Consider the following 19210-nt stretch of genomic DNA (forward strand, 5'->3'; position numbering starts at 1 on the left):
AGATGTCCGCACCAAAAATATTAAAACCTATATTGGCATTGATTAGGAAGCCTAATAGATAGGAAATAAATGAGATGATAGATATTTGTTTTCTGTGTATTTTACAGCTGATTTAGGAGCCGTTATCATAAGAGATGCTAACAGAAAGCTAACACAAGAGGACAGTTAACTTTATTAGGTTATTTATTTATTATCATTGAATTGTAATTGAGCTTAAGTAATTGAGGACGTAATTGTAATTGACTTTCTGAGGAATAAAAATGATTGTAATTGGAAAAAAAAAATACTGGTCACTGTAATTGTAATTGAATTGTAATTAAACATGGGTCATTGAAAATGTAATTGTAACTGAAAAATGTAATTGACTACAAGGCTTCATTGTGTCAAAATCAAAAAGGAGAAAGAAATGAATTTGTGGTAATATAAAGTGAAACCTCTTATTGTTTGTGTGTGCATTTGTTTTTTTTAATCCCATGCAGTTAAAATCACATTACAGCTTTAATACTTGAATGCGTAATTTTGGTTGAATCTCTGCCCTGGTTTTTTTTAATTTTTTGGGGTGGGGGCGGTCTTTCTTTTCTCATGTGGTGTTTGTTTATGGAAGTCTTCTCACCATCTGTTCTTCCCCTGTCTTTGTTTCATCACCAATCTAGGTGCAGACTCCCACAGTGAGTGCAGCTCAGGAAGGGGATTTATTGTGTCAAACAGCAAAGAGAGATCTGTGACGGCATCCTCGGTCCATTCTCTGCCTCAATAAGTTCACACCGGGGGAAGCATCACGGGACCTTTTTGTAAAGTGCTGGACTGGGATCTGGTTAGCAGACATCAAGACGGACATGATTAACAGCTTTCTAAAGACTTAGAGCAGAAAATCACACAGCTTTCCAATGAGGAGTGGTTGGGTGTTGTTGGAGGAGAATGTTTAATGAGATTGCTTTGCTATGAATGTAGAACAGACATGGGCAACTGACAGGCTGGGATCCACAAAATGAGTTGAAAATCATAATAATAATTTACAGAAAAATACACTAAAAAAAAAAAAAAAAAAAAAAAAAAATCACAAAATGACTCCAAAAGCACACTAAAATGACAACAAATTACTTGAAAAACATAATAATAATTTACAGAAAAATATACTAAACAAACAAAAAAAAAAAAAAGCACAAAATGACTCCAACAGCACACTAAAATGACAACAAATGACTTGAAAATCACTAAATTACAACATATATTCACAAATGACTAAATTACAACAAAAAGAAAATAACAGGAAAATACACGAAATGACAACAAAAACTCACAAAAAGAGAGAAATACACAAAGCGACCACCAAATAACACAAAATCACACTAATAACACACAAAAAAAAAAACAACAAAATGACCACAAAAATCTAACAAAACCCTTTGTTCTCTCAGATTGGTCCTCATATTAAATGTTTTTACTGCTAATTCTAATGTTCTTATTGATGTTTAAAATGTTCAATGTTTTCTGTTGCATCTTTAATCATGTAAAGCACAATAAATTGCCTTGTGTATGAAATGCGCTATACAAATACATTTGCCTTGCGTTGCCTAAATGCTGACATGAATGTCAATAATGTGGCCCTCAGATCAGACAATTACAGTGTTTTGGCCCCTACCATCCTAACAGTTGTCCACAATAGGATGAAATTAGGACAATGGTCAAATTCAGAACGATTGATATCCAAATTCTAAGTGACCGTCACTCTTTCTTGCGTTAGGGTGAATCTTAGGTATTGGACACATGTTGCAAACTCTTTCACTCTTAACCCAGTTGACACTGTAACACTTTCATAAATAAATGTAAACACTGGCAGCACAGATCAAAATTCAACATTTGTTTAAAATATGTATGAGGCATGTGTTCATTGATGTACGATAACAGAATTATACAATGAGAAAGAGGAGGAAGACTTTCAGTGACATGAGGGATGAAGAAGACCATTAGCGTTCATTTGTGAATCTGATTTAGGTTACTGTAAACCAGTGGTTCCCAAACTTGGCACATTCCCGTACCCCTTCAGACATTTAGCCTGCAGCCATGTACCCCCTACCAATGCACTCTTAAAAAACATAATCACGGTGAAATTTGTCCCCGAATTTTACATATGCTGTTCAGGAATAATATATAATAAAAATAATAATAATCTGTAAGCACACAAGAAATAATCTTATTCAGAATTATCACTTGTTTGCATGATATAATTAATTAGCCTACTGGCATGTTCAGTGATAAAGAAGGGTGAGGTTGAGAGGATGCACAGGACTCTTGAAATGTTTGTCTGAATTTGGGAGAGTCTGAGTTTTAAATCCTTCTTTCATTCTGTATTTTGTTTTCATGTTTAATGAATAAATAAATAAATTTTTTGATCAGATTGTTTTTCTGTCGTTTTAGTTTCCACTATTGTCACGCCGGTTCATATTTTTTTTCACGCACCCCCTTTGTCAATTTAGGTACCCCTGGGCGTACCTGTACCTCATTTTGGGAACCTCTGATTCCTCATGACTGTGGAAAGATGACTCTTCTTTTCACCAAAGAGCATTTTTCTATGGTGCTAAAAAAATTAGGAAATGATGCTGAAGACAGAAAAAAGTGCTAAGATGTTTGGAAGAAACATCAATGTGTTACTCCCCCAATTCCTTTTTTTTTTTTTAAGGCAGAGTTTTTAAACTCTACAAAGCAACAACGCAACATCTCTGATGCATAATTTATTAATCAGTTTGAGGAAGTGAGGAAATACTGCTGATAAGACTGCTTCTTTTAGGATGAGGAAACACCCAAGGACACAATTGGTGAGCTACAATATGTGCTCTTTACATATCAACCATAGACTTCCCATTATGCATCACCATCACCTGAACTGTACCAACTGCCTTTGGTTGGACGTCTACTTTCCTTTTTCTGAACACAATTGCCCATGTTTTCTTTGGCTGTCAGGTCATAACATGACTTTACAGTTTTTCCTTTTGGACCATTACAAAGCTCAGTCTGTGTCCTGATGTCATATTCAGTTTTCTCATTCATGTGACCGTCCCTCACGTGCTGTCTACCAAGTGTAATGGTCTTTCAGCTTCAGCTTGTGACACTTTGCACTGGACTTACATCCTTTGGTAACACTTTACTTGATGTTTGATCCATAAAGGCTGACAATACACTGTCATTATTAGGACATGACACCTGTCAAAAGCATGAATACGGTGTCATGAAGGCTCTCATTAAGTGTTGTTTGTTACCCCAACTCTTTGTTACCCTAACCCTAACCCTAACCTTAATCTTAACCCTAACCTAACCCCTAACTCCACTAGATCCTTCAACCTAACCCCAAAAATGCCAACATAGCTCCAAAGGTGTCATAATTTAGCAAACAACACTTAATGATGGCTTATTGACAGCCTTTATGACCCCTTATTCATGCTAATGACGGTGTGTAGTCAGCCTTATGTATAAAACTTCAAGTAAAGTGTTCCCCATCCTTATTCAAAAAGATGTTTTCTGACCTCGTAAAAACATTTCCAGCATTCCAAAGTATGTTAATCTTAATTATTAATAACTGCATAAAATATCAGGTCAGGAATAAACCCACTTTTTTAAAATTATCTAGAACATCTGTCTACGGCAGTGTTTCCCAAACTTTATTGCCGCATGCACCCCTTAGCCTTTATTTCTTATCACAAGTACTCCTTAGCTCATGTTATACATTATATATTTGTGTTTACAGGCTCGTCTAAACTCTTTCCTGTGTCTCGTCATACATTATCCTTGAATTTAGGCCTTTTTTATTCATTTATTTCTGATGTTTTGCTCATTTTGGAATTTGAACTTCACCTTTTGGTGTATTTTAAAGAGTTGTGCCACAAATTAAGTCTGTGTATGTAAAAAAAAAAAAAAAAAAAAAAATCTATATAATGTTAAAAAATAAACTGACAAATGTTTCTGTGTACCTCCTGGCGTTCAAGTACCCCTAAGGGTACACATACCCCAGTTTGGGAACCACTGGTCTACGGTATTTGGGAAAAACTTTTACAACAAGTTATATTTTTAGCCAGTAAAGCCTCAACCTTTGTGCTAGATTTCACTTTACATTTGACTTGCAGGTATTTCATCATATTCTCCATGTTAAGGTCTCTTCACATCATTTTGTTTTTTTTTTGTTTTTTTAGTCGAGACCAAGACCAAGCTCCAATATCGCCTGGAGACGGTTCATAAACTGCCTAATTCAATGTGACAAGAAACTCTTTGTGCTGTTATTCTGTATTTTCTGTTTGTGTTGACTTTGAGCTCAACAGGAGGACAGAAGATGTTTTGAGATTCCGAGCAGTTCATCACAGATTTTATGCTGACAAGCTCGTGATATTCTCCTGCTTTTCCTCCCGGGAGGCACGAAGCACGTACACAAACCCCTTGCATAGCAGCATCACACCTTAATTACATTAAGCTTGGGTGTTAGTTAACTAATTGGTGGAATGCTGAGTTTTAAACTGACATTTGTATACAACAAAGAGAATGATTCACAGAATCACAGGTGTGTGTGTTTTTTTTTAATCTAAATGCTGATTACTCTAAGATCCCAGAGGATGAAGGTAAATTATATGGATGAGCTTTAAGGGCTGAGATGTTTTTTTCGCATTAAATAATTGAAAATCAATTCCAGTAGCAGTGATTGAATTCAAGTGTTCTTGTGTGTATGAAACAAATAGATTTCATTGTGCACACAATAAGGCTCAGGGGATCGCGCAGTACCAACGATTATTGCGTCGACAATTCCGATTTTAAATGACGCAGCACAACCCCATATTAAAAATCTCATTACCTAAAAAGAAAATGATTGGTGGGGGAAAATACATTCATGAAATGCGTTTTTCAATTATAATTTATATATTGTGAGCAAGGTTGTGTTGATTTGTTTTAAGGGACTGAGGAGAGAACTAGCATGGTTGCTATTAAAATCCAAACAAATAATAATAATAATAATAATAATAATAATAATAATAATAATAATAATAATAATAATAATAATAATAATAATAATAATAATAATAATAATAATAATAAAAACTAAGTCAATAAACCAACAACCAGAACACAAATCTTAACAGGGTCTGTTGCACCACTGAACAACTCATCAATGAGAAAACTAAACCAATATTTCACAATTCAATATTAGTTATGGCCCAGAAAACTGGAGAGCAAGTCAACTTATGACAATAATGAAATGGTAATTATTTTACAGTTCTCGAGAATACATTAGTAAAATTAGCTGTGGTTAGATTGGCACAATGCCTTCAATTCAAAATGTACATTTAGGTATAAAGACAATTCTTTGCACATACTGTGATTTATTCTACTTAGAATAAATTGAAATTAAAACAACAGTTACAACACATGCACTCTTATTGGTTCTAGTGATTAGAGCAGAGGTTCCCAACCTTTATCGGGTCGTGACTCGTGACCTCCTTTTGATATCACAACGGTTCGGCACCCCAGAGACATTCTTTTTTTTTCTAGAATTAGTTTTTGATTTCGCTTATTAAGGTGTGCTACAAATACAGAGTAGCCAGGAGTAGTGCACAAAGTTACAAATGCGCCACCTCAGATATTTTTTGATCCTGCATATCATTTGAACTATATTTGATAAAGTTTAAGTATAGGATACAGTTATGTATTTGAAAAGTGATATTAATTCAAAACTTTTTAAAAATAGAATTTTTAACCTGTTTTTATGTGGCCCCGATTGTAAAGTTGCGCATGCTAAAATAAACAGAAACTTTATGCAACATTTAGCAACAAACAACATTTACTTTGGACCAGATTTACAGCAATATTTGTGAAATTTGAGATATTTTTTTCTCGTAGAAAAATAATGTCAATGTTAAATCTAAATGCTAAATCTAAATCTACATGATAAATATCAAATCTCAAATGTTAAATCAAAATCCAAATGTTAAATCTAAATGTTAAATGTGAGCTTTAATTTGATACTTCTGGTGAATTTGCAGATTAGGTAAATATTAATAAATATAATATAAAATTAGTTTCATCCGTGACATTAAGATTTAACATTTAGATTTAGATTAACAATTTTTTTTAGGAGAAAAAAAAATACCATAAATTTCAGAAATATTGCTGTAAATCTGGTCAAAAGTAAAAATTCAATTTTGTTGCTAAATGTTGCAAAAAGTTGCTTTTTATTTTAGCATGCACAACTTTACAATTGGCGCCCCATACATTTTTATTTCAGTTTTTGTTTTAATTATTTTATTATTACTATCAATTCCTGACATTTCAGGCGACCCTATTTTAATTCCAGGGGACACCACATGAGGTCCCGACCCCAAGATTGAAAAACACCTGATTAGAGGCTCAATATATTTTGGTTATGTAGTGAGAAATGCTGCAGCTAAAGCAAAAACACGGTTCTCAGAGCTAAATCTTTTCCACTTGGTGCAGATAGTGCTCAGAACTTTAAATCACTCAGTTTCATATTTTTTACAACAAATTTCAACAAAAAGCAGAAAAGCAACGAGGGGGAGGCCTAAACTGTGGCTTTGTTTTCTCTGTTTTTCAGGGCACTGACTGACCACAGGCTGTGGGAGCACTTTTACTCCGTCCTCTGTAATTCTTTTCGACGTTAATTGGCATGTTCCTATCTAAACTCGTCATTCCACCCACTTGCTCTCAACTTGTAATGAAAGCTGCAAATCTATTCCCAGAGAAAATTGGTCCCTTTGTGTTCGCAGTGGGACTTATGCATCAAGCAATGGCACTTTTTTATTCTAATCATCCCTGTATACAGGAAAAGATCTGCTTATTGCTGAGCAACAAGAAGCAAAACAGAACCGTGTGATGTGTGTTGTGTAGTTTGAGTGTTTGATGATAAGGGGACGAGTGACAAGAAAACTGTCACAATTATAATATATTGAAAAAGTTTGAATGCTTCCTGCCAGCGACGTTAAAAAGGAACCGATATATTACTCTAGTATAAATACTGTTAGTGATACTTTAGTGAAATGATATTCAAGTACAAATACAAGTAAGTCATACATATAAGACTGCAGTACAAGTCAAAAGTAGCTCAAGGAAATAGTACACAGAGTAAAATTGACTCGTTACTTTCACCTCCCCATGTTTATATGCTAATAAATCATGCACAGTTCCCTTGCATACAGTAAACATATCATGTATAAACTTTAAAAGGAAGTTGTTGCACAATTGAAACTTAATAAGTACAAAATAAAAGGTTTGTCCAATTCTTTTTAAAATAAAATAACACCAATTAATTGAATTTGAAAAAAAAAAAAAAAAAAAAAAATGTCATGTTTTAAGTACAGCAACATTTATTAACTCTAAAACTGAGAAAACAACCGTCATTCAATGCCATTGTGGCATTGAATTAGGGTTAGGGTTGATTATTTTAAAACAAAAACTAATAATTTACTCAGTAACGGTTGGGTGTAGAAATGTAACAAATTACTTTACTTCTTTTAAAACGTATATTTAAGTACTATACAAAAAAAAAAGTACAAGTAGCCATAAAAGCAACTCAATTACAGTAACGTGAAGTACTTGTAATCCTTTACTTTCACCTCTACTTTCTGCATACTTCCATTGTTTGGCTAATTGTGCAACAGATTTTTTTTTTTTTAAGTTATACAACAGGATTTTCTTTTTGGGACTAATGTTGTAGGAAAATATATATTTTTTAGTGTGAGCCTGAATCTCTGCAGTAATAATAATAATAATAATAATAATAATAATAATAATAATAATAATAATAATAATGGCTTGGATTAATAGAGCGCTTTTTTTCTCCAAAGAGACTCAAAGTGCATTACAGAAACCATTATTAATTCACACCAGTCACTCACATCAATCAAACCAGTGATGGTAAGCTACAAAGTAGCCACAGCTGCCCTGGGACAGACTGATAGAAGCATGGCTGCCATTTCGTGCCTATGGCCCCTCTGACCACCACCAACATTCATACGAGACAATGTGGGTAAAGAGCCTTGCCCAATTTCACAACGACAATGACTTGGATAGAGTGGGATTCAAACCCCCAACCCTTCAGTTACATGGACGACCCACTCTACCACTGAGCCACGGTCACTCTGCAGAGAGAGGTCACAAAGATGTATGCTAATATATTATCGGTAATGTTAGCATTAACATTTACTAGACTACATTATCCAAAGTTTAACATTAAAAAAAAGCTTTGAACTTTGAGCAAAAGCAGAGCAGCTGTCTCCCTTTAACTGGCTGATGATTGTCAGCATCACCATCATTTTGCCATCTTCGACTGAATCCATGTTTAGTGGTGGATGGGGGGCTCTTGTCAGCTGCACCTCTGCCAGAACTCCCGCGGCTGTAGGTTTTAATCACATTCTGAAATATATATCTGGAAAAAAAACAAATAAAACAATTTTACAAAAGGCTACATATTAATTCTGAGAGATTGTAGCTGCAGGTGTATCTTACATCACTTGTATGACTGTAAGGTAATGAATTGGTCCCATAAAATAATATGAGTGTCCTGTAAATCAGTGATTCCTAACCTTTGTACCCCTTTGCATTTATATGAAATCATGTGTACCCGCTCCACAATTTCATAAACTGTCTTATTTGTGTATCAACTCCTTTCTGTGTCTCAAACATCATAGTTCCCTATGCTTAATCCACAAACTCAGAATAATAAGTTTATAAAAAAGGGCAACTTTCATGTAAATATTTCAACAGTAAGTAAATACTGTCCCCTTTGGAAAATATAGCTAACTACAATGTAACTACAGCAGAAAATAATCCTGTTTCAACAAATAATAAGACAGTGTTTTATGAAGCAATATTATTGTTAGTTTGTAGTAAATGTGTACAAAAATAGCCTAAAAGGTAATTAGGAACTTTTTCTATTATTTTGAAATTATTTGATAAATGTTTCCTAGTACCCCCTGCAATGTGCCCTCCTGTACCCTTAGGGGTAGGCGTACCCCTGGTTTGGAATCACTGCTGTAAATGAAGGGCAAAATATATTACAACAACAACTATACTTAGCATACAACTAATTATGGTTATTTTAATAACTGTATGCACATGTTCATTATCATTATAGTTATTACTTCTTAAACCAATTTGATGAATAAAGTTGGTAAATGGAATCTATAGATACCGTCTACCGTCTCTAAGCTTTGTTTAGGGAGATGTGTGTGTGTGTGTGTGTGTGTGTGTGTGTGTGTGTGTGTGCGTGTGCGTGTGTGTGTGTGTGTGTGTGTGTTGTTTTTCATTCCTTTACCTCTTGAGTTTGTCGAGTGCTGTGACACTCAGCCTGAGTGTGATTTTCTTTTAATGAAGGGAATGAAGGGGAACAGGGAGCAGGCCAGTCATCATGATGTGCTTCAATAAAAAGTTGAAGCACTTTTTGTTTTCTCGTATTCCCAAATGTTTCTCAAAAGAGGCAGCAGCTTATTTAGGTTGAGTGCTGTGTGGTTTATCATTGGAAGTTATCAATCCTTAACCAGTACGCATGCAAAACATGTCCTATGCATAAAAAAGACCCCACTATGTTTAACAGCAGACAAAACACACAAAATGACCTTTTTCCAAGTTGAGAATTCATGACGTCTCCCAATGTGGCCCCAACATTAGAAAAAGTGAAACATTATCTTTGTTCATATTTCCACACACACACATGCATACTGTCGTACATGTGCTATAACTAGAGTGGACTGGTGTGAATTGTTCATCACATTTTTTTGTTTTGTATATTTTATCTTGTTTTATTCTTTTATTTTTTTTAATTTTATTGTTTATAAAACTTGTGGTTCAGAAGGAGGGGCAATATTTTCTAGTTCAATTCCTTTACGAATATATAACTAAAGTCAAAGTCATTCAGTCATAGGCTTTGGACTAAAATGCAACGTAGTTTTAATCAAAATGTGGTCATCAGAACTATTTCAGTGATAGTTTTCATCAACTAAATGACATTAAGATTTTAGTCGACTGAATCTGTTTCCCACATTTTACCATTTGAAAAAATATCTAAACCTAGGGGCATACTGGCGCAAAAAAAATGCTCAGATGTCCACACCAAACATATTAAAAGCTATATTTTCATTGATTAGGAAGCCTAACGAGGTAACCAATAGATAGGAAAGAAATGAGATGATAAATATTTGTTTTTAGTGTATTTTACACCTGATTTAGGACCCGTTATCATAAGAGATGCTAACAGAAAGCTAACACAAGAGGAAGGTGAACTTTTATTAGGTTATTTATTTCCGGCTCAGTAATTGTGATTAATTGTAATTCAACTTTAGTAATTAAAAGCGTAATTGTAATTCAGTCAGGATCACTTTAGTCAAACAGCATTATTTAGCATGCATTTTAGATTTGGCGGTGAGGTTCTATTCTGGGACCTCTCTGCCCTTTCCAGCAGCTGCGTGGAAAGCCCAAAAGCAAAAGGAGCTCCTAATCATTTTTCCATGAGCTACATGGAGAGGCATGAGCAGAGAGAGCGGTCAGCATGACCCCCTGGAACAGAAGCATAGACGTTGGATGGCAACAAAAGGCAGCGTTTGATTAGACAGAAGAGGAGGAGCTGGTGTAGGGGTGGGTTGCGAGGCGTTTGCAGACAAAGCGTGGGGAAGTAGGCGTGTTGCCGTGGTTTAAAACAGCACTGAGAGCAACTCTAATCAATGGGAAGAATAGAACGTGATCAGCTGGAATATTAACTGATTAGGCGATGGATGCTGTCAGTTGTTAACAGCTACTGACAGATGAAGGGGCTGGACTAGCTTGACTTCCCGTGCCTGCCTGAACTAACGTGATGCTCAATTTGACTTTCTGAGAATAAAAAGTTATTGTAAATTAATTGTTATTGGAAAAAATTCTAGTCAACTGTAATCATAATTGAATTGTAGTTGAACATGGGTAATTGAAAACGAAATTGTAACTCAACTCAACTTTATTTTAATGGCACAAATTACAACAAAGTCATCTCAGTGCGCTTTAACAAAATATAAAGTCCATAGTAAGAAAAAGAACCCAACAAGATCCACATAAACAAGCATTTAGCGACAGTGGGAAGAAAAAACTCCCTCTATTTAATAGGAAGAAATCTCCAGTGGAACCAGGTTCAGAGGTGGCAGCTATCCTCTTAACTGGTTGGGTTAGTGAACAGAATAGGATAGAAGGATAGACCATCCCAATGTCCCAGACTATAGTTGAGCCATAAATATATTGATAATTATTGTGTGTGAAGTGTATTAGAAAAACAACAATAATAATAATAATTATTATTAAATAGAACTTTAATACGTTTTTTTTTAACCAATCGCTATAGATTTCAGGCGACCCCATTTTAATTCCACGTGGGGTCCCGACCCTAAGGGTGAAAAACATTGGTTTAGTTATTCACTTAAAATCATAGTTGAAAAAAACTGCGACAAAAATGTTGGTGGTTTAAGGGCAAGGCAAGGCAAATGTATTTGTATATATATAAGGAAACTCAATGTGCTTTACATGATCAAACATTCAACAGCGTAAATGCATAAGAACATTTAAAATCATCAGTAAAATCAATTAAAATCATCAACAAAAACTCTCTCTTAATCATACGCAGTGGAGAAAAAAAGTGCCTTTAACTTTGATTTAAAAATGTTCACATGTGATACTGACTTCAGCTCCGCTGGCAGTTTGTTCCACTTCTTTGCAGCATAACAACTAAAAGCAGCATCACCATGTTTACTGTGAACTCTGGGCTCCACTATCTGACCTGTGTCCATAGATCTGAGAGATCTGCTGGGTTCATACCTTACTAACATGTCACTGATGTATTCTGGACCAAACCCATTCACAGATTTATACACCAGCAGCAGAACTTTAAAGTCTATTCTGAGGCTGACTGGGAGCCAGTGTAAAGACTTTAAAACTGGAGTAATGTGTTCTGACCTCTTTGTTCTGGTTCAGACCTGAGCTGCAGCGTTCTGAACCAGCTGTAGATGTTTGATGCTCTTTTGGGGGATTCCTGTCAGAAGACCATTAAAATAGTCCAGTCTGCTGGAGATAAAAGCATGGACCAGTTTCTCCTGATCTTTCTGAGTCATTAAACCTTTCACTCTGGAGATGTTCTTTAGGTGGTAGAAGCTGTTTTTTTGAAAGATGAAACAGGGTAAATTTTTTTTTAAACTTGTGTGCACCCTATTGTGTTTAGTCATTCAGGTGTCTTTAATTGTTTTGGGGAGCCTTCATATATATATATATATATATATATATATATATATATATATATGATGCATTACAGCAGCACAGTGGAGGAGCTACAGTGCAAACAGCTGCATGAAGCTCTGTTTGGTTTGTGAGTCTGGTGCTCAGTAGAGAGAGAGAGAGAGAGAGAGAGAGAGAGAGAGAGAGAGAGAGAGAGAGAGATGCTCTAGGATCTACACCAGTCTCCTGCATCCTTCCTCTCCCTGACTTGGTCTGAACACCAACTTTCCACAGACAGCGCAGCGTGCACGTGTACGGGAACGGAGGGAGAAAAAAAGTGCGTGATTGGAGTCCAACACACCTGCTACGGTGGTGTGACAGACAGACACAAAGAAAGAAACCCTCTCCCTCCCTTTCTGTTGGACACACACTATAGTCTGACTCTGCAGCCTCACCGAGGCTCACATTGGAGACCAGGACCTGGAAAGTCCTGCATATGAGAGCGACACTTCAGAACCAAGGACAGATCCAAACCACTGGCTGGCAAACATGCACAAAGTCTGCAACATCTGGATTCGGTCAGCTGCTGTGCACTGAACAGTTTGTGCTGAAATCAGGTAAGAAATATAGTCCATTTCAAACTTTGTTTTATCTATCTATCTATCTATCTATCTATCTATCTATCTATCTATCTATCTAATCTATAATAGAATAGAATAGAATAGAATATACCTTTATTGAGCACCCAGAAGGGTAATTCACACGTTGCAGCAACAATAGAATAGCACACAATAAGAACAAAATGAATACCAACGTAGGGTAATAGTGCAAATATATGACTGTGGGACATAAAATAGAAAAATGGAAAAAAAAAAAAAAAAAAACATTCACATGAACATTAAAAAGAAACAAACAAAAGAACTGCATAAAACTGATTTAAAAATGAAAAACATACAGAAATATGACATAAAAATGTACATCAAGACACATTTTTATGACACCAACAAATAGATTTAAAAAAATACATGATATTTACATTAAAATTGGTTAAAAAAAAAAAAAATGATTTTGAAGATTTTTTAAATATGCGTAAAGTTGATGTGTCTTTCAGGTCCCTGAGGAAATTTGTTCCATAAGTTAAAAGCTCTAAAAAAGACAGATATTTGTGAATGGTTGTTATTAGGACGATTGGTGACTACGTTAGCGTTTGAGGCAAGTGGAGTATTCTGTCTATCTATCTATCTATCTATCTATCTATCTATCTATCTATCTATCTATCTATCTATCTATCTATCTATCAATCTATCTATCTATCTATCTATCTAGATTAATGTGTATTCTGGCTGACACGCTGAACAAAAATCAGCGTCTTGAATAAAAATAGCTTTGTTTGTTCTGCGATCATAGGCTGATTCCCTTGAATTTAATCCAAGCTTTTGTTTGTACACAGCATCTTGATATCATCTGAAGATCGACTTCTTCCCTGTTGAAAACACCCAGCTGTTCAAACAACAACATTTACTAAGGTGTTAGGAAGTGATGAAATATTAAAAGATGGTTTAGGACGGGAGACGGCAGCTTATTGTTAGTGGGTCAGTCAGGTTATGATATAGTGGTATTTATAGAGGGGGATAAATGATTCAAACGCACACAAACACAGCTTTATTGGTTGATCTTGTTTTTAGACCGGTCCAACTGTCTGGGGATGGACAACCTGGTACAGAAAGTCTTTTATCTGCCCTTTTTTGTTTGTTTTTTTTTGGCAGTTTTTGTGTTTGTAAAACCATTTTGTAGCCAGATTTCCTCATGCCACACTTTCTTGATAGAAAATCATTATGTATTTCATCTTCATTCACACAACGTTTTTATCGCTGGTCACCACAGAAGCATCCTAATAAACCAAGTCCCTGCTGTACATAGCGATAATAATCACACGCTTGGTTATGGTGACATTTTCTTTCTTTCTTTCTTCTTTTTTTTTTTTTTTTTACTTCGTTTTTGTTTCATTATTAATTCATAAAGAAATGAAGAAAGGAACCTGCAGATGTAATGTGCTCCTAAATCCAAATTTGGGATTTAGAAATAGCAAGTAAATCTATGCATCTTGCATAGTATGTTTAATAAAACTGCTCACACCAGATCGAAAAATAATAATAATAAAAAAATACTGAGTATATGCACTGAATTGTCACTGTATAACTCTCTGACCATTGATACACAATCATCGTCTTATCCTGAAATGCAATTCTTCTGCTCAATTCCCCTGACATTGCACAACATTGCATCATAAATACATGTACCAGGAAACAGGGTGCTGTTGTGGTTATTGTTATTCCCTTTATTTGATATGGACATCACAATTACATTCAATACCCAGATGTATTGTTTTGAGTGTGTTAGCACATCTGCTCATTTACAACACCGGTCCACGGGAGGCTTTTTAAAAAGGCTAAAAGTAAAATAAATCACAAGTAAGTACGAAGGAAACACACACTGCACAAAACTTTACAAAAAGAAAAGCAATATTCAAACGTAAATACAGTCATTAGTTATAGCGCAGAGGCAACACGAGCAAGCGGGAAACCAGGTAAAACTATGAATGTGAACACTGTTGTTTTGATTTTAGCCATTTTTTGAGTCTGTTGTTGAAAGCATTGTCACTAGTCTCTAATTTTAGATGCGTGGGTTTCTTTCCATCATCTGAAAACATGTATGTTGGGTTGAGTGGGGTCTTGATTGCCCTAATACCCCGAGGAGTGAGTTAAAGTGTGAGGGGTTGATGATTTGTTTGGACTGGAGCCCAGTCCAGGGTGCACAGCAGCTTAGTGCACATTGAGATATTCACCAGTTATCCCTTGAACAGGAACGAGTGGGTCAGACGATGAATGAATGAATGACATACACGTACAAAGCCATTCTTAACACCGCTGAGATATAGACGGCTCAGGAACAGCAACAAAAGGGAATGTTGCTCTCCAAACGTAGCCATACTAATGTTGGAGGATTCCTCTCTGTGCTGGGCAGCAGGGATCTATTAGCTGATGGTTCAAAGCGGACTGAAGCACACTGCCTCTTCTTTTTGAACTTGCTTTCAGAGAGAATATTGCACGCAGACAGCTGTGGTGCGAGCGACTCTGTTGGTGTGACAGTCGTTTCAAGATAGTTTTAATGATGTGATGGAATCCTTATTAAAGTTTTAGCTTTGTGCTAAGCAGTGGCTGGGGGCTTTAATGCCGCATGTAAACTGATGATACTGCTACCGTTTAATTAGGCTTTCAAATAACTGGGAGAAAATATATTGTTGGTTTTTTTTTTTTTAAACAACTGCTTTTTCATGTGCTCTTCAGTCTAAGCATCATTTAAGTATAGAGTCCTTGGAGACTAAGGGGCTCCTCTGGCAGCCTCACTTCAGTCCAGTTTGCATCAGTCTCTCTAATTGGTTGTTTCTTATTGGTCCATTACTTCACACCATGACCTCGTCTTTTGAGCCAAAAAGCCTCCATCGTCTCCTTCAGGGAGCATAGACGAGTAATTACACCTGATTTTAAACTCTGGTTCTTCATCGAAACATTCTTTAATAAAATGGCAATGTGACCTGACATAAATGTAAACACCTATTGACCAGGACATACAGTAGCTTGTATGATAATCTGTAAGCTATTTTACATACTTCTTTATGCATTACTACATGTAATCATCTTTGATAGGTCAGAACCTGGCAGATTTTACAGCGCGCCGTGAGGGTCCCCCACACCCACAACCTGATGTAATATTTATCTGGGAAGAAACTCTGCATTCATTACACTTTTGTCGCCTTGTTTTTCTGCAGTTGTTGATGGCTCGCGCTGCTCTGGATGTTAAAGGATATTCCTCAATGTCTCTGTCAAATAACGCCTTAACGCATGCACCGTGTGTGTCTGCAGATATTGTGTTTTTTTTTTGTTGTTTTGTTTGTTTGTAGTAAGCCTGTGCCCACCATACTGTGCACACCACTGTCTGCTTCTGTGGAGGAATACATCATCCCAATGTGAGAAGAGTGTAGCAAACAATAGTCCTCCTGATCTGTTGTTGGATGACATATTTTTCAGTCATAATGTAATTCTTGTTAAAGCTGCATGGGAGAGGGTTGGAAAAGTCAACAGTGAACCTCCCGCAGCTTTCCAAAGAAGAGGAGTGTCAATATCAAACAGTCCAAACTACAGCTAAGCTCTGTGGGTGGCCAGCGATATGCCTTTAAAATACACAACTTGTTTAAAAAAAAAAAAAAAAAGTCGTAGTGAGCAGACTTTGAAAATATGGTGCCTAGCACTGCTATTAAATGTGGTGATTTGAATATACACAACAGTTTGGTAAAGGCTTCAAAGAAACAGCCGAGACGCCGAACCAATCAGTGTGATTGTGCTAAAACTTGTTTGATGATTGCGAACAATCATTTCAGGTGAAATAAACACCATCACACACACGAAACACTGCGGGAAATTTGCCCACACCTCTGCTAATCACACAAAGCAACTCCTGGTGAGATCCTGTAAAACCCAAACATGGTAACAACGACATTAGCATACACGTCTCGCTGCCCACTTCACTGCAGACCAACCCTTATTTTCTTAGCCATCACGTTTCCATGGCAACCCCTGCTATTGAGAGGATCCACCGTCTCTGTAGAATCTCAGCCGTAAGGTTGGAAATTGTGCCTCACATGAGACGTGACTTAAAAATCTATAAATGTTTGATGCAGTCACTCAGAGGTGGTCGTTCTGAGCGTGACTCTAATTGAGAGTGCTTCACACTGAAATCAAGCCCAAGTCTGTCGGAAAGTATAGCATCTGCCTCGTGGAAATAAACTCTGCTGAAGGAAAAACTCTAAACATTTAACAATTGCCAGAGAAGTTGGGATAAAGATGTTAAGATTGTTTCGCAATTGAAAAATTGTACAAAAAAGGCGTTTTATTCCATGCTTTTTTTACCCATTTTCACAATTGTAAGTACTTTTTAAATAAATGTATATACAGTATTTTATTTATTTAAAATGTTAATTCAAACACTCATTCAAACTGATTCTTCACTCTTGCATTGAACCAAACCCCATTGTTATTTTTGAAGTTATCAAATAAATTATCAAATACAAAAGAACCTAATAAAAACAAGGAAAAATAAACAATTTATTTTATTTTATTTTTTTACAACTGTAGAATTCACAACATGATAAAATGGTGATGGAGCGCTTATTATGTTGGCCTAGTGGTTACGGAAACAGGCTTGTAACCGGAGGGTTGCCGGTTTAAAACCACTGTGGTTCATCATCGTGGGACCTTGAGCAAGTCCTTCAGACATGATTGCTTTTAGGACTCTCTTGATCTCAATGAGACTTTCCCGGTTAAATAAAGGTTGAAACCCAAGAAAAACTAATAATACGTTTTTAAACTCAATGCCTCCAAATTCAAACATAAACGAACATACATATTTTTAAGAACAGGCTCAAGACCCACTTGTTTGATTTAGCTAAACTATCTTTTATTCTGTGTTTTAGGAATGTTGTCTTTTATGTTTTTATAGTTTTAGGATTTTTATTTTATTTTTTGTTATGTTTTTGGATTACTATCCCAGTGTTACCTCGGAGGGAGCCCTCTGCACTGGGTGCTGGTAAATGGTTTCGGCTATTTTGCTGTGCTGGGGGCTCTGTCTCTGCGCCCACGCTCCTTATGATGTCTTATTGTATGAAAAGCATTCAACAGGTTAGATATGCAACCCGAGGTTCTTGATACCTTCAGGATTTTAACAACTGAGCAAATTTTGGTTTTGTCTTCTATCTTGATCTAATCTCCTGTTATTATCTCAGGTTCCTCCAAGAATGCTGTCTACTCCAACAGAACACCTGAAGGTTCTCCACAGCCGGAGTCTGTGAACTTCTGCTCCTCTCTACTTCAAGCAGATAAAAACCTCCCTCCGATCCTGCCATGCTCAGTGCCGTGCTCTGCTCCCAGTTGCAGACCAGTTGTGCCCAATATTGGCCACTTCAGGTGTTTCTGCTGGAGCTGCTGATACCAGGAGTCCTTGTGAGTATATCCAGATTACCCCCCACGGCCAAACATGAGATCGTCCTGGATGGGGACCTCGTGATTGGAGGCCTTTTCCCGGTGCATGAAAAAGGTGATGGGACTGAGGACTGTGGCAAGATCAATGAAGAGAGAGGCATCCAAAGACTGGAGGCCATGTTGTTGGCACTTGATGAGATTAATGCCAGCGATCGCATCCTTCCAGGACTCCAGCTGGGGGCCCATATTTTGGACACCTGCTCGAAAGACACCTACGCTTTGGAGCAGTCGCTTGATTTTGTCAGAGCGTCTCTGACTAAGGTTCATGATCCTGGTTTCATCTGCCCAGATGGGTCCAGACCTGTGCAGAATGAGGTTCCTCTGGCCATCTCGGGGGTTATTGGAGGATCCTACAGCGATGTCTCAATACAGGTAAGTAGGGAATTCAAGATATTTACTTACTTTTCTATGTTGAATTTTGACTTATGATTTGACCTCTAATTAAGCATAGCCATAACCGTGATGAATTAATTAATCCTCAATATCTATCCCTCATCACTTAAGGCAGTGTTTTTCAAATGGGGGTACGTGATGAAACTACAGGGGGTATGTCAGAGAGAGCAAATTAAAGCATTAAAAATATGGGGGTTTACAATGTTTGTTTTTAATCAAAAATTAAAATCATACTTAATATTATCAGCAACTCACAAAACAACAACAAAATAAGAGAAAAATGCACTGAATAATAATAGGAACAGACAAACAACAACAAAATACACAAAATGACACCAAAAACACACTCACTAAGAGAGAAAAATACTTATTACCGCAGCAACACACAAAACGACAACTAATACACACTAAATGAGAGAAAAATACACAAGATTACAACAAAACACACAAAAATAACAGAGAAACATACAAAACTACATAAAAAACACAACCAAACGACACCA

General features: G+C 36.4%; 2 protein-coding genes across 4 annotated transcripts in view; both read left to right on the forward strand.

Moving 5' to 3' along the window:
- The window catches only part of tex264b (testis expressed 264, ER-phagy receptor b), a 38208-nt gene extending 37144 nt beyond the window's left edge, over positions 1–1064 (forward strand). The window contains exon 4 of the mRNA XM_028448063.1: positions 654–1064. The gene's annotated coding sequence lies outside the window, so the exon portion shown is untranslated. The remainder of the gene's footprint in view (positions 1–653) is intronic.
- Positions 1065–12475: 11411 nt separating this feature from the next.
- grm2b (glutamate receptor, metabotropic 2b) overlaps positions 12476–19210 on the forward strand; it is a 31788-nt gene continuing 25053 nt past the window's right edge. For 2 of the 3 annotated variants that reach the window (XM_028446254.1, XM_028446256.1), the window contains exons 1-2: positions 12476–12836; positions 18059–18686. In XM_028446254.1, coding sequence (XP_028302055.1) covers positions 18177–18686 — 510 coding nt within the window. In that variant the 5' untranslated portion in view covers positions 12476–12836; positions 18059–18176. Of the gene's footprint in view, positions 12837–13669; positions 13746–18058; positions 18687–19210 lie in introns of all 3 variants that reach the window. The other variant, XM_028446255.1, reaches the window with a different exon arrangement.

Source organism: Gouania willdenowi, chromosome 5, assembly GCF_900634775.1.
Source record: "Gouania willdenowi chromosome 5, fGouWil2.1, whole genome shotgun sequence".
Classification (NCBI taxonomy): Eukaryota; Metazoa; Chordata; class Actinopteri; order Blenniiformes; family Gobiesocidae; genus Gouania; species Gouania willdenowi.